The sequence below is a fragment of the Felis catus genome, chromosome B4 (assembly GCF_018350175.1).
Source record: "Felis catus isolate Fca126 chromosome B4, F.catus_Fca126_mat1.0, whole genome shotgun sequence".
Lineage (NCBI taxonomy): Eukaryota > Metazoa > Chordata > Mammalia > Carnivora > Felidae > Felis > Felis catus.
This window is the reverse complement of record NC_058374.1, coordinates 103,477,637-103,500,132: the sequence shown is the minus strand read 5'-3', so window position 1 is coordinate 103,500,132 and position 22,496 is coordinate 103,477,637. Positions and strand designations below refer to the sequence as shown.

General features: G+C 36.0%; 1 protein-coding gene across 1 annotated transcript in view; it reads right to left on the bottom strand.

Annotated features, from left to right (window-relative positions):
• OTOGL (otogelin like) overlaps positions 1–22,496 on the bottom strand; it is a 140,699-nt gene that overhangs the window by 45,906 nt on the left and 72,297 nt on the right. The window contains exons 28-34 of the mRNA XM_019835272.3: positions 21,526–21,645; positions 18,670–18,786; positions 17,400–17,556; positions 16,700–16,726; positions 4,707–4,874; positions 2,264–2,542; positions 220–337 (exon numbers count right to left, since the gene is read on the bottom strand). Coding sequence (XP_019690831.2) covers positions 220–337; positions 2,264–2,542; positions 4,707–4,874; positions 16,700–16,726; positions 17,400–17,556; positions 18,670–18,786; positions 21,526–21,645 — 986 coding nt within the window. The remainder of the gene's footprint in view (positions 1–219; positions 338–2,263; positions 2,543–4,706; positions 4,875–16,699; positions 16,727–17,399; positions 17,557–18,669; positions 18,787–21,525; positions 21,646–22,496) is intronic.

The window sequence follows — 22,496 nt, the reverse complement described above, 5'->3', positions numbered from 1 at the left end:
AGGCACTCTGCTTTGTTCAGTATTATTCCACAACAGCTAGATTTCCTGGCACATAGCACACCCTCAATAACTATTGCTTGAATAAAATGAAATGAATTCCTTAATAATTATAGAACATATACAAATTATTCTTGAGAATTTTTTTGATCTAAAAAATGGGTTGAGATAAGAATCTGCTAATGCTGGAATTTGCTCATTTAATGGTTACTCATGACTTACGGTGGAAGAAATTTACACGCTTGTGCTTCAGGGTCACTACATGTTTTAAAACAGGGAGTGGCACAAGGTTCATATCTCCATTCACACATCCTCCTGTAGGGCACTGCTGCCTGGATTTCTGGGGAAAAATAAAGTTTAGATTGTAAATATTTTAATGTACATCTTAAAAAATAATGATTTATGATAACAAGCCTTCTGGGTTTGACCCCTCCTTGACCATAATGCTCTAGAAAATGCAGGACAAGTGAAAAAGGCATTACAATTGTTTGGTGATCAAAGTGTTTCATGGTTATGTTGAATATCTAAATGTTAGTCTACTTTCCAAAGATTTGAAAAATCCAGGAGTTGGAGAAGGCCGAAAAATTCTGAATCTTTTCCCTTTATATTTAGTGGGTTCTCATTGATCTATATATCATAATAATACCAAAACTTGATTGGAATTTTACTTTTTGCAAAGTAATTTTTATATATTATTCTATTTTATCTTTGCAAGCCTGTTGAGTATTATTTTCATTTCACAAATGAAGAAATTGAGACTCAGCAGGACCAAATGTCCTACCAAGTTAGGAAAACAGCAAGATCAAAGATGTGTTTCCCGATATCAAAACTAAGGAGAGCATTCCACCTTTGTTCCTGTTGTAGAACTTAGAGCATTGCCTTGTACATGGTAAATATTATCTGATGACAAAAATAAATGAATGGGTTTTAATAATACATGCTTACAGTTATAAAATCTCCCTTGATTAAAGAGTTTTCTCTTGCAAATTACTAGTACTCTTCCCTTCCCACATCACAGAATAGTCTGTAAGTAGCAGTCCAAAAGTAACTCTGAAGACGAGCGCTCCATAAAGGAGAAAGTTCAGGGTAGAGGTTATGTTTCTCAAATTCTGGGTACAGAATGCAATTCCAAAGTACAAGTAGGAAAATAAAACTTTTGGGAAGGCATCTATGCATCTACAATTTAGAATGGCCATTAGAGCTGGGTCACTAGAATTGTGGATCCTGAGAGAGGATTGGTTCCAAGACTAGAGTAGAGTCCTAGAGTTTCCTGGTTTTAGGAAGCCCACAAAAATCATTTTCTGAGATTCTGATGATGCCATTGGCAGTAGTTGGTCCAAAACTCAGGTGGAGCCACTGGGTCTGATTCTAATGGAGTAGATTTCTAGGTTGAGGGGAAATAGAGGATCAAAATGTTCAACTTTCAAGGAAACTCAAGTAAAAATATGGTATTGATATGTCAGTGACTCTTTTCCTCATGAGTACAGGAACCCTTTTTAATAGGAAAAAAAATTGAAGCTCATCTGAATTTTTAAAATCCAAAGACTATTGAAGTTTACAGAAATTTATCCACAACAGAAAAGGCAGGTGAATTAATGAAAGAAACAAAATGTTAAAATGAAACAGTTTGTTTGGGATAGCCAAAGCATATGTCAAGCTCCTAGGTTTTGAAAACAAATCATGACTTTTAAACATCAGATGAGTCCGTGAAGATTCCTCTCTGCAATTCAGAAAATTCAACGGCTATAAATAGCTATAAAACTGTAAGGATTTCTAGAAATAAAATCAGGCTTCCAATGAACATGAGAAATCTTCCAGAGGTCAGTGGAACCAGATACCCTATTATTCAAAAGACAGAGATAAACATGCCATCTTTATCATTAAGAATCAGGTTATTGAGAAGTTGCCTTCTAGGAAACTAGAGGTAAACCCAAGAGATACAAGTAAGCTCTATTTCCAAAGTTCAGATAGCACTGAAAGTAGTAATTGGAGCCATAATTAAAAGTAACATTATTTAAGGCTGTTGTAAGGAATTTACCAATTAATTTATGTGATATAATAACTCTATAAAGTAGGTTTTATTATTTTCTCCATTCTAATTTCATAAAAACTGAAGGATAAAGAGGTTAAGAAACTTACCCAAAGTCATACAATTTGATCTACTTGTACTCCTTTAAGAATGACTTAAAAAATAAAATTTGATAAACATTTTGCCATAACGTAAACTCTCTATGGACTCTCCTTTTGAAGATCTCAGGAACCATACCTTCTATGCTGAAGCTACTTGAATGTTTGAATTCTTCAGAATCATCATATTTTGATGCTTTGACACTAGAATCTGTAAGGATGATGAAAAAGCCTTTCTTGCTGTATAACTCAAAAGCACTGTAACCAGGAATCCAGAGCCCCTGATGGTGGAAAAACGTGGCTCTCCGATGAAAGGCCGAATTTGCCTGCCACAGTTCCAAACTAAGACTGTCATCATCGTGGACATAGAGAAAATAGTTTGGCCTCTCAGCAGATTCAAAGGAAACAAGCACCAATGCTGTAAAACATAGAACAGTGCATTTGACACCTCACTGGGTTCTCTGAAGAGAGCAGATCATCAACATGAGCATTATAAAATGTATTTATCAATGGGACAAAAACAGAACTGCATAACTGCCATATATAATTAATACCAGTCTCAAAGATTTCAGAAGTGAATTATAAGATCTCTAAAAGGAAAATTAGTATCTTAGAGTAATGAATAACAGTGACAGCTCAAAAAAAAATCAGTCTTCAATGAGTTCTATTTTTTTAAGTAATTTCTCATGTCCTTGGGGGGGGCGGGGAAGACATATCAACTTAGGATCCCAGAATGCACAATTTCATACAAGTAATTCAGTGATTAATTGGACACGTATTTGTATTTGCAAGCTTTAACATTTTCAAATGCACAAAATCTATAAATGGCTAAATTGGATGACATAAAAGAAAAGGGAAACAGAACAATTTAGGCATGTCCCTGAATTTCAATATCACTGGGCTCTAAATGGGCAATGTTCTTGCAAGCGATTTTGCTGAATTAAGAAAAACTATTTGCTCAACATTATTGTCTATTTCCCAATAGATGATCAAATGGCTAACAAACAACTACAAAACACTTGAGAAATGTCATCCCTTTTTTGTTATATGCTTTAGAACTTTTCCTTATATTTGTAAAGTCCATGATATAAAAGGGTTTTTGTTTTGTTGTTGTTTTTAAAGTTTATTTATATTTTGAGAGAGAGAGAGAGAGAGAGAGAGAGAGAAAGTGGGGTAAGGGCAGAGAGAGAGAATCCCAAGCAAGCTTCTCACTGTCAGCAAGCAGCATGACACAGGTCTTGAAATCAGAACTGTGAGATCATGAACAAAGTCGAAATCAAGAGTCAGACATTTAACCAACTGAGCCACCCAGGTGCCCTGATATAAAAAGGTTTAAAATTGAGATTTTCAGGTTTAATTTCTTAGGCCTTAATTTTTTTAGGTTTTAATTTTTTAGTTTAGTCCATTAGGATTTTTCTATTAAAAACATTATTATAATCATAAAATGAAGAGCTCTCTCAAGTCTAATAGGTGATTCCAAAGGCATTGATTGTATCTTAAAACTTGTAAGTCCCTCTGCTGAGAACTGGGAGATGCAAAAAGGAATAAATGAACTCTGTATCAGAGGAAAAGTATATGACTAACATATAAATTGGAACTGCAGACTGTGATAGGTGTTTTCACAGATTAAAAAGACCTAAGGGAGTTCTTTTTACAAGAAAGAAGTAATTCATTCTAACTAGAAAATCAGAATATTTCTCAGAATAAATAAAAGTTAGGTTGGATTCACGTAACAAATATTTTCAAATTCATACAACACTTCGTGCATGATTCTACATAGGACTAGTATAACTGATGTAGGCTGAGCATCACCAGATCAGAAAGGGACACTAACCACCAGTTGGAACGGGTGCCAAGTGGATATGACCAATAGTGATCTGCATATGCAAAACAGTAAATGTGGGACCAGGTACCAGGACAGACAAGGCCATATAAGGGTAACAGGCTGTCTCAATGACTGTCTGGATTCTGATTTATTTTCGTAGTATTTAATTTCTGTGATCAAATCAAAATTTCAAAAATTTCAATTCAAGTCTGTGATGGCTACTATGAAAATTTAAGTTGTGTTTTATGTAGGACCCAAAATTTAATTAAATAATTGCCATCCTAATACATATGTATGCCAACAGATAAACAAAGAGAAGATTTTATATACAAAAGAGATAGTTGGTTCATGTACAAGTGTCTTATTTTTTATATTTATTTACTTATTTTTGAGAGAGAGAGAGAGAGAGAGAGAGAGAGAGAGAGAGAGAACGAGCACATGAGCAGGGGAGTAGCAGAGAGAGGGAGGGACAGAGAGAATCCCAAGCAGGCTCCACTCTGTCAGTGCAGAGCCCAATGTAGGGCTCAATTTCCCAAACTGTGAGATCGTGACCTGAGCCAAAATCGAGAGTCAAATGCTTAACTGACTGAGGCACCCAGGTGCCCTACCAGTGTCTTATTTCATTTTACTTCCTTTAGGACAGCTTAAAAAAATGTCATAAACATATTAGATCCCAAATTATTATTTACTGCATGAATAAATGAAAAAATGTAAAGGGAAAATAAAATTCATATTTTCAATTGGAAATCATACTTACATGATGCCTTCTCTTTAAAAAGGCCTGGAGTGATCATAAAATTAAAAAACAAGTTGCCATGAATACTACCCCTTCGCAAAGAGAAAATGCTTCTACTGGTCATATTGGCCCCCAGAACAAGGCCACTCTGTCCATAATTTGCCAGCATGTATGGTCCATCTCCAAGCCCTAGTTCAATACAAATAAGAGAATTATAAATTGGCATAGGAGTTACACATTTTAAGCTGTCATTTCAGTGGAATAAATTTTAATAACAAAGAAATACTCCAAAAATATTGTGCATTTAAATATTTATCTTTAATAAAATAACTGAACTTTTTCAAAAATAATATAATGAATTAGAATATATACATATTTAGATTATGTAATTTAAAATATATATATACACATGAATGTGCACATGTATATGTATATGTAAAACAGTGCTCCTTAGAAGATTGGCTTCAGCCTTCTGGATCTCAGTTTTTCTCACCTATATATATGAAGAAGTTTCTCTAGGTAACTTTCCACTCTAATAGCCCATGATTCAAATCAATTCTCAATAAACACAAGCTTATCTCTATTGATGGCCTGGGATTTTGATAGTCTTTTAAAAATCAGCTCTCCCTAATAGGTTGCATTGCATGAAAACAGAATTCACAGACATGCTATACAATGCTTTATTGTGTGGAGAATTACTGATTTTACCAGTGAGGCATATCTACAAAAAAGAAAATAGGATGAAGCTCAACAAAGAAGTCAAAAGTCTTTTTATTTTTATGCTATTGTTTCTCATGCATGTTTTTCTTAAATGGTTACATATGAAGTAGAAAATATTTACTATAGTAAAAAACTTACTAGTGTAGAATCAAATTTGAAACTCAATTAAACTAATTTTTCTGCAAACCTTATCTTATGAAGAGACATATATATAAATAAGTTCACTGATATTAAAACAAAAATATGAGTTAGGTTTTGAGATGATAAGTTCAGTTTACCTTCAATTCAATCTCAATTTCACTTAAGGTTCTTAATATAATTGAAAGACTATGAAGTTTCTTCTGAATCATCAAAATTAAGTTATATAATTACCAGCTGTATACTTTACATAGGCATATGTATATTTTTATGCTATAGGTTATGCAAAATGTTAATATATATGTGGTGTTATCATAAAAGATCAATCTAGTCACTATTAGTGAATTTAACTTTCCTTCTTTCCTCTAATGTTTATCTCAAGAAAAATTTTCTTCACCCAAGCCCACTCTTAAGATGGAGGGAAAAAAAAGATCTAAAGAAATCTGAGGGCTGGGTTTTTTCCTCTTTCAGGACTGAAGACAAAGTTTGAGGGAAGGGGAAAGATCATTAGATTAGAGGGTCAAAAGTCTCTGAAGCAAAAAGGAGAACAAAAGACAAAGTTTCCATCATAAAACCCAGAGAAGAAACAAGAGACTCGAGATAAGTTATCTTCCAGTGTTGACCCCTCTACTGACTGGAGACACATCACCACAGAGCAGGTAGGGACCCTTACAAGCCATAAGAAAAAGAATTTCATCAGGAATTTGAACATGTTGAGTAGAGTTGGAAACTTGAAGAAAGTTGCCCCCACTAAGATGGGACTGAGCAGATACAGTGGAGAATCTCTCTATGAACCCAGAGCAATGGACTCCTCACTGCGCTTACAAATACATACCATGCACAGTGTTTCTTTATGAGACCAAATCTACAATAACCAAAGAAAACAATATCATTTTTTAAGTTTACTTATTTTGAGAGAGAGAGAGAGAGCGAGAGAGAGAGCACACAAATGGGAGAGGAACAAAGAAAGAGAATCCCAAGCAGGCCCCACACTGTCAGCGCAGCGCCTGATGTGGGGCTCAAACTTATGAACTGTGAGATCATGACCTGAGCTGAAATCCAGAGTCAGACACTTAACCTACTGAACCACCCAGGTGCCCCAAGAAAACTGTATCATTAGTCTCCACTGCCTGCTGGCTCATTTTTTAAGAGAGACAAGAACAACATAAACTGCCAAGATGCAAATGTATTTCAATTTATAAATATGTTGGTTTGTATAAATATGTAAATAATGTACAAATTAGTAGATAAGTATGTAAATTATAATGAGGTACACTTCAAAATAAAGAAGACATATAAAACTACAACTTGAGGGATTGAAGCACCTTCATGGATATTCAACATAATAGGAGAAAGGAAATAGACAACTAAACCAAATCTTTCCCCCACAGCATAGGTCCCTGAAGAGACAATTGACATCTTAGAAATTCATTTGTATAGAAATCAAAAGCTTCTGAATTGTCTCCCAGTTGACTGATATCTTGGGTCTGGATATCATGTCTTCATGCATTTTCACTAGCAATTGAGACAAAATCATTGACTTTATCATGAATTTTCTTCGTAGAGAAGTATTCACCTGAAAAAGCAATTCACCTACTAAAAGCAATCATTTTCTGCAGTGATTATTCAAACATAATATTCAGTATATCTTACTAATAAAATCACTCTGAACTTACAACTGTCATAACAATTGTTAGTGGAATATTGAAGTCCTTGCTCAATGACAGCAATAACAACAATAAACTTTTTATGTTTGCTTGTAAATGACCATAAAATGACCATGAAGATATTACATAAAGTCTTTGTGTTAAAGATTATTGAAATAATCTCAACTATTAAATCTGAATTCTCCTACTTTTTTTATTTTCCTCTTAAAGAATCATAATTATTTATTCCTGCATTAGCTTGAAATATTAATAAGTATCTTGATAACACAGTGTCCAGTATATAGTAAATAAAGGAAGAAATATATCAGCTGTGAATATCCAAAGAAGAGTAGGTAGGTTTACAATACCTATAAAATTATTCGGGGTGAAACAAATTAAGAATAGTCATTTAAAACAATCTTTTCATGACGCCTATCAACAATCTCAATTCTATATTCCCCTCCAATCATCTATCTTCATCGCATTATTTTTACAAACTCTTACTCTCCTTGGTGGGTTAATACTTTTTCCTATTACTGTGATCAGAGGAAACAGAGTCCCCTATCACTCCACTGAGTCAATCAGTGTCTCATGGAGGCTAAATGCCCATGTTTACCCTCTGAATATTACCAATATAGTATTATAGATGACACCAGAAGAACTGGTTTGAAGAATTCTGTAACACATCGGAAAAAACCATCACGAGTAGTGCAGCAGACTTGTCGACAGAAAGCAAAATGTACCAAGTAGCAAAAGGTAGAAATTCAATATTCATAGAAAATTCTGCTTCAGGATCCAAAGGACAGCAGAAGGAATGCCAGAAAGTAAAAAGGCACAGATGGAGATTTTTACAGCAGAACTGTGGGAGGCAGGAATTCTTAAGTGAGGAAGTCACTGGAGCATTTTTTTCAAACTGATGTCTGTGTACATTGTGTAGAGCCCATAACAGCGTGTGGTGACCTTTCTGAGATTGGGATGCATTAACCATACACTAGGCAGTGTAGCATGGAGGTCAAGCTCCTTGATTCTGAACTCAGATCGCTTACAAATTCCAGTTTACTACATTTTTAGCTCAGTGACTTTTGGCCAAGTTATTCAACCCCTCTGGTCCTCAGTTTCCTCCTCTGTAAAGTGTTAATAATACCTTACAGGCATATTCTGAAGCTTAAATTATATGATAAAGGTAAAGTAGTTAACACAATAGAAGCTATTGCTATTATTACTGTCATTAATATTAGGGAATCAGTCGCATTTTAAGCATGACATCCAAAGGATTGATGTAGAATGTGTGTGTGTGCGTGTGTGTGCGTGTGTGTGTGTGTGTGTGTGTGTGTGTAAAATCCTCAACAGGAGATAATTTTGGTTTATATTTTCTTTAGCTATCACTGTCTTTTTTTAATGTTGGATTTTTATCTACATCAAACTTCCATCAATGTAACAAAAACCATCAAAAACTAAAATGTCAATTTTCCTTTTAATCCATCATCTCTATTTTTCTAAAATTATCCGGCATTCTTTGGGTATTTATAGCTGAAAGATTCTCCCCAGCTCGGTAAGACACCAAAAATGCCTTTGATTAGTTGCTTGGGGTTTTTGTAATGGCCCAGTTTTCCTATGACTATTTCTCTAATTGATCTCATCATGAGTCCAGAGTTTGTCCAGTCACTGACCCAATGAACACCTTCCTAGATCACTTTGCTTGTTTGAAGCAGGTTTAAGTGGCTATGCCTTCCTCATTAAAAAGGTTTGACAAAAAAGTAGGCTCCAAATCTGCCATCATCTGGCATCTTCACTGAGGCTATAACACTGTCTCTTATATTTATGACTTACTTTTACATAGCACCTCCTCTTAGACTTCTCACTGCAAATTTGGATGCTTTGTGGGCTAGAAGAGATCCATTATTACTATTAAATCAATAAATTATCATTTTGATAATACATAGTTATTTTTGTCTACCATGATGACTAAATAAATTCTTTATATTTTTATCATCCACACTTAGAGTTTGTTTCTTTATTTCTTTTTATTTTAAATGTTTATTTTTATTTTTGAGAGAGAGCACGTGTGCAAGCAGGGGAGGGGCAGAAAGAGAAGGAGACACAGAATCCAAAGCAGGCTCCACACTCTGAACTGTCAGCACAGAGCCCGACGGTAGGCTCAAAATCACAAACTGCAAGATCATGACCTGAGCCATACTTGGATACTTAACTGACTGAGCCACCCAGGTGTCCCTGTTTCCTGTTTCTTTTATTTCTATAACATAATGTTTGAATAATGTTTATATTTATACTTAATGGTAAAATAATGGTATATGTCTTTCATCCTTTTTGCCTAAAAAATTGGCTAACTTTACTACTTCATTCATTCATGTCATACAAAAACCATTTATTGAAGGCCTCCTAAATGCTGAGAATTTAGTTACATGCTCTTTTTATTTTACAGGGAATGAATTTTAATGCAAATACTTAGAAATTTAGATAAATTTTAGAAACTAAAGGCTTTCATTGAGTTATATATCATGAACTATTATTCTCAGACATGTTGTTCAAAAACTTTTAGTCTGAAAAGACATTCCATAGAATATTATACCAATTGTCTTTATTTAAATGTCACATACTGAGCAAGCAGCAAACATGCTGGAGAAGTAGGGGGATCCGTACTTCCCAGCGTCTCTCAAACAAAGAAGCGCTTTGGAAGTCCTTTGAAGCCAAAGAACTTTGTACCCCAAGAGTCTGGGAGAAAAAGAGACTGAGTCTATCAGGAAGAAACTGGGACAACCTGATGGACCATAGGTGGATGATTGCGAACTGGGGGGGATAAAATGGGCCACGTAGGCACAGAGGGGAGGATCCCCTTCTGCGGAGAGACGAATGGAGGAGAGAGCAGCTGGGGAAGCATAGGAGTATTATCTGGACAAGAGAAAAACCTCCAACTGGGACAAAGAGGGATCCCATCTCTAACTGCAGGGCTTTCTTTGGACTGGGGCTGGCTGCCCTGTTCTCACACCTGGGGAGTGGGGAGCCACCTCGGGGTACAGTGGTAGGTCAGGGGCGCAGTCTGCAGCAGGAGAAACTGGTCCCCTCCCCCGAAGGCCTGTAGCACAGGACATAACCAGCCAGGACCACACATCGGGCAGCATGGAGAGGTGCTTCCCCAGTACCGGGGCGCACAGAGCGGGAGTTTAATTCCCAGCCAAGTGCCAGGGCACAGGAGTCTTGTCTGAGCCCGTGGCACAGTGAGGATGGCTTCAAAGGAGTGATCTGGGACACCAGGTTGTGAAGAAGCGACTGGGGTGTCGCCATTTTTCTCCCCACCACCATCATCACCACCAAGAAGGGGCTCACAGTAGAGGCGGGACCAGCCTACACCAAACCACACCCCTCTGCTCCTGGTTACTGAGTGTCTACTGGAGCAGGATAGACGCTGTGGAACCAGATGGCCCCTCCTCCAGACCAGCACTGCTGCATTGTCTGGATTAATTCTAGGAAGATTCTTGATATATAGATATATTCTCCCTTCCATTTCTCCTTCTTATCTCTTCCCTCCTCTAGGCTGGTTACTCTGGTTATTGGTTTGTTTAAACAGACATATTTAATCCATTCTCTTGATACATGTTCTACACGTTCTTCTTTACTTTCCTTTCTCTCTCTCTCTCTCTCTCCCTCTCTCTCTGGAATAATCAAGCCATATAGCTTAGCTGTCTGGGTAACTGTATCTTTTGTTTCTTTTCCCCCCGACTCCTTCCTTATTTTCCTTTCTCTGTCTCTGGATGAAGTCTTTCAGTCTCTCTGCCTAATCGATGCTTATTTTTTCTCCCCCCACCCCCACCCCTGTCATTTCTCTCTTTGTATGTGCTCTTTCACTGGCACCGCCTCCACCCTGTCCTTTACTTGTAGGTGGTGTTTCTAGTTTTTTGCTTTTTAATTGTTTTACTTTTTACTTTTTTAATTTTTGTGTGTTTTATTTGTGTGTTTTTGTTTCCTGTTTGTTTTCCTTTCCAAGGCTACTTCAGGGAACAAATCAAAGCACACCTGGTAGAGGGTCCAAAACATCACTACGAGTAGGGAAATAAAATAACCAAAGTCACAACAACAGAGAGCAAGTAAACACTCTCCAAAAAACACCTCCTGAAGAGCCAGGCCCTGAAAAGTGTATGACCCCTCTTTAATATAGCAGTGCTCGCAGGTGCAGAGCACATAACAAGCTTTTAAAACTTATAAGGAACAGAAAACTAGCCAAAATGATGAAATGGAAGAATTCTCCTCAAAAGAATTCCAGGAAGAAGTGACAGCTAAAGAACTGATCAAAACAGATGTAAGCAACATAACTGAACAAGAATTTAGAATAATAGTCATAAAATTAATTGCTGGGCTCGAAAAAAGCACAGAAGACACAGAGAATCTATTGCTGCAGAGATCAAGTGACTAAAAAATAGTCATGATGAATTAAAAAATGCTATAAATGAGGTGCAAAATAAAATGGAGACAGCCACAGCGTGGATTGAAGGTGCAGAGGGGAGAACAGGTGAATTAGAAGATAAAATTATGGAAAAAGAGGAAGCTGAGAAAAAGAGAGATAAAAAAATCCATGATCAGGAGGGAAGAATTAGAGAACTAAGTGATTTGATCAAACAGAACATTATCTATATCATAGGAATTCCAGAAGAAGAAGAAGAGAGAAAGGGGCTTATGTACTTGAACAAATCATAGCTGAGAACTTGTCCAATCTGGGGAAGCAAACAGATGTTGAAATCCAAGAGGCACAGAGAACTCCCTTCAGATATAACTTTAATCGATCTTCTGCACAACATATCTTAGTGAAACTGGCAAAATACAAGGATAAAGAGAGAATTCTGAAAGCAGCTAGGGATAAACAGGCCTTAACATGCAAAAGTAGATACATAAGGGTAGTAGCAGACCTATCTACTGAAACTTGGCAGGCCAGAAAGGAATGGCAGGAAATCTTCAATGTGATGAACAGAAAAAATATGCAGCCAAGAACCCTTTATCCAGCAAGTGTGTCATTCAGAATAGGAGAGATAAAGGTTTTCCCAAACAAACAAAAACTGAAGGAATTCATCACCACTAAACCAGCCCTACAAGAGATCCTAAGGGGGACTCTGTGAATGAAATGTTGCAAGGACCACAAAGTACCAGAGATACCACTACAAGCATGAAACCTACAGATACCACAATGAATCTAAACCCATATCTTTCAATAATAACACTGAATGTAAATGGACTAAATGCTACAATCAAAATACATAGGGTATCATAATGGATAAAAAAAAAAAAAACAAGACTCATCTATTTGCTGTCTACAAGATACTCATTTAGACCTAATGACCCCTTCAGATGGAAAGTGAGAGGGTGGAGAACCATCTATCATGCCACTGGAAGTCAAAAGAAAGCTGGCATAGCCATACTTATATCAGACAAACTGGACTTTAAAGGCTGTAACAAGAGATGAAGAAGGACATTATACAATAATTACAGGGTCTATCCATCAGGAAGAGCTAACAATAATAAATGTCTATGCAGCGAATTTAGAAGTACCCAAATATATAAAACAATTATTCACAAACATAAGCAATCTTATTGATAAGAATGTGGTGATAGCAGGGGATTTTAATACTCCACTTACAACAATGGACAGAATCAATAAAGGAACAAGAGCTCTGAATGATACATTGGACCAGATGGACTTGACAGTATATTTAGAACTCTACATCCCAAAGCAGCAGAATATACCTTCTTCTCAAGTCAACATGGAATATTCTCCAAGATAGATCACATACTGGGTCACACAACAGCCCTTAATAAATATGAAAGAATGGAGATCACACCATGCACACTTTCAGATCACAATGCTATGAAACTTGAAATCAACCACAGGAAAAAGTCTGGAAAACCTCCAAAAGCATGTTCCTTAACATCCTTCTAAAGAACAAATGCGTAAACCAGGCAATTAGAGAAGAAATTTAAAAATATATGGAAACAAATGAAAACGAAAATACAACAATCCAAACCTTTTGTGTTGCAGCAAAGGCAGTCCTAAGAGTAATACATTGCAATTCAGGCCTATCTCAAGAAACAAGAAAAATCCCAAATACAAAATCTAACAGCACACCTAAAGGAACTAGAAGCAGAACAGCAAAGACACCACAAACCCAGCAGAAGAAGAGAAATAATAAAGATCAGAGAAGAAATAAACAATATAGAATCCAGGAAAAAAAAAAACAGTAGAGCGTATCAATGAAACCAAAAGTTTGTTTTTTAAAAAAATAAACAAAATTGATAAACTTATAGCCAGGCTTCTCAAAAAGAAAAGAGAGAGGACCCAAATAGATAAACATCATGCATGAAAATGGATTTATTACAACCAATCCCTCAGAAATACAAGCAACTATCAGGGAATACTAGGAAAAATTATATGCTAACAAACTGGACAACATGGAAGAAATGGACAAATTCCTAAATACCCACACACTACCAAAACTCAAACGGGAAGAAATAGAAAATTTGAACAGACCCATAACTAGTGAAGAAATTGAATCAGTTATCAAAAATCTCCCAACAAATAAGAGTCCTTGACCAGATGGCTTCCCTGGGGAATTCTACCAGACATTTAAAGCAGAGTTAATACCTATCCTTCTCAAGTTGTTCCAAAAAATACAAATGGAAGGAAAACTTCCAGACTCATTCTGTGAAGCCAGCATTACTTTGATTCCCAAACCAGACAGAGATCCAGCAAAAAAAGACAACTACAGGCCAATATCCCTGATGAATATGGATGCAAAAATTCTCAACAAGATACTAGCAAATCTCATTCAACAGCATATAAAAAGAATTATTCACCATGATCAAGTAGGATTCATTCCTGGGCCACAGGGCTGGTTCAATATTCGCAAATCAATCAACGTGATACATCACATTAATAAAAGAAAAGATAAGAATCATATGATCCTGTCAATAGATGCAGAAAAAGCATTTGACAAAATTCAGCATCCTTTCTTAATAAAAATTCTCGAGAAAGCCAGGATAGAAGGAACGTACATAAACATCATAAAAGCCATTTATGAAAAGCCCAAAGCTAATCTCATCCTCAATGGGGAAAAACTGAGAGCTTTCCCCCTGAGATCAGGAACATGACAGGGATGTCCACTCTTACCACTGTTGTTTAACATAGTTTTGGAATTTCTAGCATCAGCAATCAGACAACAAAATGAAATAAAAGGCATCAAAATTAGCAAAGATGAAGTCAAACTTTCACTTTTTGCAGATGACATGATACGCTACATGGAAAATCCAACAGATTCCACCAAAAGTCTGCTAGAACTGATACATGAATTCAGCAAAGTCACAAGGTATAAAATCAATGTACAGAAATTGGTTGCATTTTTATACACCAATGATGAAGTAACAGAAAGAGAAATAAAGAAAGTGATCCCATTCATAATTGCACCAAGAACCATAAAATACCTAAGAATAACCAAAAATGTAAAAGATCTGTATGCTGAAAACTGTAGAAAGGTTATGAAGGAAATTGAAGAAGACACAAACAAATGGAAAAACATTCCATTCTCATGGGTTGGAAGAATAAACATTGTTAAAATGTCAATACTACCCAAAGCAATCTGCACACTCAATGCAATCCCAATCAAGATTGCATCAGCATTCTGGGCCGCCTGGGTGGCTCAGTTGGTTGAGCATCTGACTTCAGCTCAGGTCATGATCTCACAGTTCGTGAGTTCGAGCCCCGTGTCGGGCTCTGTGCTGACAGCTCAGAGCCTGGAGCCTGCTTCCGATTCTGTGCCTCCCTCTCTCTCTGCCCCTCCCCTGCTCATGCTCTGTCTCTCTGTCTCAAAAATAAATAAAACATTAAAAATTAAAAAAAAAAAGATTGCATCAGCATTCTTCTCAAAGGTAAAACAAACAATCCTAAAATTTGTATGGAACCACAAAAGACATCAAACAGCCAAAGTAATATTGAAGAAGAAAACCAAAGTGGGGGGCATCACAATCCCAGACTTTAGCCTCTGCTATAAAGATGTAATCATCAAGAAAGTATGGTATTGGCACAAAAACAGATACATGGACCAATGCAATAGAATAGAGACCCCAGAACTGGACCAGAATATATGGCCAACTAATCTTTGACAAAGCAGGAATATCCAAAGGAAAAAAAAAGACAGTCTCTTTAACAAATGGGGCTGGGAGAACTGGACAGCAACATGCAGAAGAATGAAACTAGACCACTTTCTTACACCATACACAATAAACTCAAAATGGATGAAGGACCTGAATGTGAGACAGGAAACCATCAAAACCCTAGAGGAGAAAAGCAGGAAAAAACCTCTCTGACCTCAGCCACAGCAATTTCTTACTTGACACATCTCCAAAGGCAAGGGAATTAAAAGCAAAAATGAACCTCATCAAGATAAAAAGCTTCTGTACTGCAAAGGAAACAATCAACAAAACTAAAAGGCAACCAATGGAATGGGAAAAGATATTTGCAAATGACATATCAGACAAAGGGCTAGTATCCAAAATCTATAAAGAACTCACCAAACTCCACACCAGAAAAACAAATAGTCCAGTTAAGAAATGGGCAGAAGACATGAATAGATACTTTTCCAAAGAATACACCCAGATGGCCAACGGACACATGAAGAAATGCTCAATGTCACTCATGATCAGGGAAATACAAATCAAAACCACACTGAGATATCACCTCATGCCAGTCAGAGTGGCTAAAATGAACAAATCCGGAGACTATAGATGTTGGCAAGGATGTGGAAAAATGGGAACCCTCTTGCACTGTTGGTGGGAATGCAAACTGGTGCAGCCACTCTGGAAAACAATGTGGAGGTTCCTCAAAAAATTAAAAATAGAACCACCCTATGACCCAGCAATAGCACTGCTAGGAATTCATCCAAGGGATACAGGAGTGCTGATGCATAGGGGCACGTGTACCCCAGTGTTTATAGCAGCACTTTCAACAATAGCCAAATTATGGAAAGAGCCTAAATGTTCATCAACTGACGAATGGATAAATAACATGTGGTTTACATATATAATGGAATACTACTTAACAGTGAGAAGGAGTGAAATCTGACCATTTGCAGCAATGTGGATGGAACTGGAGGGTATTATGCTAAGAGAAATAAGTCAGGCAGAGAAAGACAGATACCATATGTTTTCACTCATATGTGGATCTTGAGAAACTTAACAGAAGACCATGGGGGAGAGGAAGGAGAAAAAACAAGTTACAGAGAGGGAGGGAGGCAAACCATAAGAGACTCTTAAGTACTGAGAACAAACTGAGGGTTGACGGGGGTGGGGGGTGGTGAGGGAGAGGGGAAAGTGGGTGATGGGCATTGAGGAGGACACTTGCTGGGATGAGCACTGGGTGTTATATGGAAACCAATTTGACAATAAATTATATTTTTTTTAAAAGGTAGAATAGCAAACAGAAAAAAAATAAATCAATAAATAAATATCACATACCTTCATTGTAATATTCACAGTCAAGTGCTAAAACATAAAAGAATAAATATTAAACTGTATAAGAATCTGACCACTTATCTGAATGCATGCAAAATATGGTTATATGTTTATCAGTGACCAAAAGAAAGAACACAGAAGGATATCATTATTTGGGAACTTCCTCTAAGCAAAGAGAATTCTTTAAGAGTGATGTGTTGTCATTAATCAGATTTTATAAGTTATTTTATAGGTAGGCAAATATATCTGCCTATTTAGAAATGTCAACTGAAAGTGTTAAATCTTAAGCATTCTTTCGATGACTTAGCCATCTACACAAGTAAATCAAAAGTTTAAAAATGTGATTCTGAAAGCAAATTCAAATGCCTTTTTAAAAAATACATTTCTGATAATCAGAAAGTGAAATTTCACAGCCATAAGGGGAATGCAGTCATAAATGATTTGAGGATGGTGTATAATTTATAGTTCAAACGTTAAAGTGACAATAGTCAGACACAGAAGGGAAAATTTGACCTCAATTTTTATTTTTATAAATCCTTTATAGATATACTACAGTTTATCTGCACTGTCAAAGGAATATAAAACTTAGTTGTCTTAAACAAATCCTATTTCTATGCATTCCATGGTATTTGTTCGATGATAAGATGGTTAATCTCTTTATGAGATTCTCACCTGATGCTGATGTTCTAAGTAGGGTACTCACAACAAACAGTGGATGACCTCCAGTGAACAGATACCCCTTCCTGACAACATTTGTATGCATATGCTGCTACGCTTGTGCATAAACATTCACAGTCCCCACCGAGATTACAGTTACACGTGTCTTCATGGCAATTTTTGGCAAAAGAAGTGACATCAATCTGAAAATGGAATGGAAAATGAGTTAATTTCAATAAGTACTGACAATAACTGATTAAAATTCAACCTTCTAAAAGAAAACTAACTGGTCGGTTCAAAATTTGGCATTATCAGCCTAATACTGCCACCTAGAGTTCTCAATATCTCAAAACTTTTTATGGACCAAAGGAGAAAGGAATTTATTAGGCAAATGTAGGATCAAAAAACTAGCAAAACAGGTAATAGGGTTAACAAAAAACAGAATTTCAGCACCTGCAATCTAGTAACATTTTTATATTTTGTAGAAGCTCGCTGTTTCATTATTGGCATGTTCTCATAGTATTAAAAGAATGTTCTATTACCAATTGCACTTTTACTGATTTTTATGAATACTTTATTTTTTTTAACTTTATTGGGGTCTAAAATTATTATGTTGGGAAGGCATTTAGAAATTTAAATTTCTGGGGTGCCTGAGTCAGTTAAGCATCTGACTCTTGATCTCAGCTCAGGTCATGGTCTCACAGTTCGTGAGTTCGAGCCCCACATTGGCTGTCCACTGATGGCATGGAGACTGCCTGGGATTCTGTCTCTTCTTCTCTCTGCTTGTGTGTGCATACACATGCATGCACATGCTCGCTCTCTCGCTCTCTCAAAATAAATAAACTTAAAAAAAAAAAGAAATTTAAATTTCTGAATAAATCACACTCCATCTTGGTATGCTTTTAAGACCATTTTAAAATGTGCCACCACTAATACTTTTAAACAATACATTGGATTGAGGAGAAGAACACCCATGAAATGAAGCAATGCGCTGAAGAAAAACATTTGTGGCTTTGATGTATCATTTCTGACTTTGAGGATATATGTCAAAATGTTCTGTAAACTAGAACAGAGTACTACAAATATTACGTATAAATGTATGCTGTTACATAAGACAGATTGAGAAGGAAAGTAAGTCAACTGGATGCATCTCTTCTACAGAAAAACAAACTACCAAATCTGTCTTCTTAACAATGGTTAGGTAGTACACCTGAAGAGCCAATAGTTAGCTAACTTGCTTGTCCCATTCATCTCAAATAGCATAGATAATGGCAGTACCCGTTTAAATGTGAAAGTTTAGTAAAGTATTCAGTTACCACATTGCGACACGGAGCAAAAACATCGCTGTACAAAATGGAGCATTCTTTCTTGGCATAAGGAAATTTGTTTTGATGTGCCTCACAGGGTTTAAATAACTCACTTGGGGTTTCACACTGTTGAAGAAAAAAAAAAGGGAGAAGAGAAAGTTTCCCAGGGGGGACTTCTGAAGCCGAAACCAGAGTAAACCATTCTGACTCCATCCACTACAATCACATCTACTGTATTCTCATTCTTTTAGACAGGTTTTACCTAAAGCATCTGTAGTCAGCCAACTCAATGTTAATAGTGTATATTATTTTTTTAAAACAACTAAGCATAGTGTTAAAATTATGGCGATATTAGAGAGAGAGTAAACAGTTTTTGAATGTGTTTCAAATGTGGTCATTAAAAAACTGCGTGAGCAAATGATTCTCTTTCTTTTTCCAGTTTCAGCTCTTTCGTTTCTGTCACAGCCATTCTCTGAGAAGTTGTACAGGCACAAGTGTCTACAGGCTCACCTCCCACATACTCAGAAATGTGGTCTCTGCCTCTTCTAATCCACCTCCCTGAAACCACCTTGGAAATGTCATCAATTGTCTCTTCATGAGAGTTGCCTAAATATAAAGGCCATGTTTTGGTGTTCATCTCACTTAACCTTTTGCTACCACTGACTCTGTATATTACTTCACCCTTTTTAAACATCTCTCCTCATTTGTTCCTTGTGACACCATTTTCTTCTGGGTTTTCTCCTAATTCATTGGCTGCTACACCCCATTCTTCTACCCCTTCCGTCTATACAAAGCTTGATCCTCAAACCTGGTTTTCCCCACTCTATACACTTCTCATGGCTTCAACAACCTGTATACACTAGTAAGTGCCAAATCTGTATTTCCACCCAAATCTCTTTCTTGAATCTCAAAACTGGAAATCTCCACATAAATTTCTCTATTGCTTCTCTTTAGTGCATCCTAACCTATTCTTACCTTTGCACCTCTGTCCTGTACCCACTGTTCTCCACCATCTACTCTCCTCAGTGAAGAGTGCCAGCATCCACCCAGTAAGCCAGCAAGATAGGAGACTTCCTTGAATCCTCCAGATTTATTTCCTAAATACAATCTTTCAGCAGATGCTAATGATTTTAATCTTTAATGCCTCATAGGTTTGTGTCGTTTTCTAAATCTTCTCTGACTTAACACAACTAGCTGGATTAAAGAAACTCCCAACTAGTTTTAGGTAGATCCTAGGACTATCTTGCCACTCTATACTCTGCATCCTAGCCATTGCCTACTTCAGACCCTCCAGAACTACCATACACAACTTCTTGAAATCCGATAAGGCACCAGTGTTCCTGACACCTTTTAATGGGCTGCTCTCTCCTTTCCTGCTATGCTGTTACCCATCACCTTCATTTTTGTAGCTACCATAAGGCTTGCAGGATTCAGCCCAATGACACCTTCTTCAGGAACTTTCCTTTGACCATAAGGAAGTCCAAGCCATTCACCTCTATCAAAGCACCTACCTGTCTCATATGTTCATTGTTAATTTTTCTACCTCAACTACCAAACTAGACTCGAAATTTCTAATGACAGAGGCTTTGTTTTAATCATTTTATGGGTTCAAAGAATCTGGAAAATATGAAGTGTTAAATAGAACTTACCAAATGAAAAAACTTTTTCTTAATTTTTATTTTTGGATTAGGTATGAATAAGAATATACATTATAGTGAGTCTAAAATTCTTTGATCCAAATATTTAGGTATTATTATAAATTGTTTATACCTTAATTCATTTTGAAAGAACAAATATAAGGTATTTCCTTCAAAAACTTCCTAATGCCACAAGATATATGAGAGCCATAATAAAAAGGATTTGGTATCTCTCCATAGAGTAGGAAGTTCATATATTAAATAAAAGGCTTGTACTTTTCAGCTTAGACCACAATGAAATATGCTGCTTAAATTTTACTGAATTAGGTGAATGTTTTATCTGAGGCCCCTCTTATGTTTTTAAAGAAATTTAGATATATTAGGTAAAATGGGTAAAGTGGTAAAGCAATTAATCCAATAGTAACCAATCAGAAAACTGTAGTTGTGGATACCACTCTTAGCCAGAAAGAAAAATAGGCTAAAAAGAGAAAGTAGAAGAAAATAATGACACCAATTTTCAATTTGACTCTGTTTCCGGAGTTAATTCAGCATTTCTCAAAGTGTGACCCATAAGACACTATTTCCTTCAGAGCTAATACATAAAAACATAGGTTCTGTGTCAATAAGTTGGAAAATCCTTCAAATTCATCCCTCCCTTGGAAGGAAATCCTTCAAAAAAGAAATATGTCTAACTTAAGACATATCTTCTTCAAGAAATCCTTCAAAAAAGAAATATGTCTAACTTAATTTATTCAAATTGCTCCCAAATGTAGTTGACCACAAATCCACTCCCTACCCATTCCCACCCCACACACAGCCATGTCTGGAGAACAAATGGTAAGAAATTCTGCCTTCATTTATCCATTGCTTTGAGTTGACAAAAGTTACATTATTAGAAATATAAATACCTTGATAAAGCATTTTGCTTTATGGAAGGAAAAGTATAAGATTAAAAGACGTGAATTTGAACGTCACCTCTGCTTCTTTCTGAGCATATATTAGTCAGGTCATTTAACTTTCCTGAGCTTCAATTTCTTCATCTATAATATAGAGGCAATGCCCTTAACATTACAAGACTGTCACAAGAATTACATGAGAAAGTAAATGTGAAAGTAAGTTGTCAGCTATGACATAAAATAGTATTATCTAAATAAATATTCCTATGAGAATAAAATGATAAATATACCAAAATATTTTTTAAGTTCTGTAATACATACATTCTACTTACCTGCCCCAATGCCCAACTATCTCCAAATACCTGGGCATTTCTCACTTCTAAGTTATTGGATGTGGTCATATCATTTGAAGTACATTTGTCGAAGTTTCCACATAATCCTGATAGTTTGTTCTAAAGTGAAAGAAAATTATCATGAAATATGAAATATTCTATATTCACTTCAACATTTAAAGGCTCAGTCACTAAAAATTTTTAAAGATTTAAAATTGACATTTTAAGAATTTCCACACATATAAATATGTTTCAAGATGGTGTAATTTCATATTTACTTAATTGTATTTAAGTTATTTTAAAATTCTTATAACGTTTTACCATCCCCCAAATTTTATCTATCCACTCTTACCATTGTCTTAGCATTGATACAATAATGTAAGTAACTTGGAAAAGTATAATATAGACACTACAATATATGTGTATATGCATATGTATTTTGTATATATTCATATACATATAAATTTGTAATATGAAAGTCCCACCTGATAAGCTTAAGATTTTGTAACACTGTAAATGTTGAAACAATAAAAATAATACATTGTTCATTAGATCATACTTTGAAAAGCCAAAACTTTCAAAACATAAGGTCTAAAGAAAAAAGTTAACTTTAATATCCATGTATCATGCCACCATGATACACAATAAATAAAAACCACATTTTACTTCATATTTGTAAAGGTTGTTATAGGTTATGAAATGGTTACGGAAAGTGCCATATGAATTATTCACATCAACATTACTCACTGCATTTTCTCAAAAAAAATGTGAAACACTTAGAAGAGGGAGATAAATCAAAAGTACAGAGAAGAATGATCTTCCTAAAACAATGGAAATCCTCCTTAAAACATTGAAACTGAATGTTCTCTTCATGTATTGGTGAATGGAATGCAGCCCTTAGTAGATGATGAAGAAGGCTGCCCGTGTCTCCAGCAAAGATGACAATAACCTTGGGATTGCACCTGTCATGA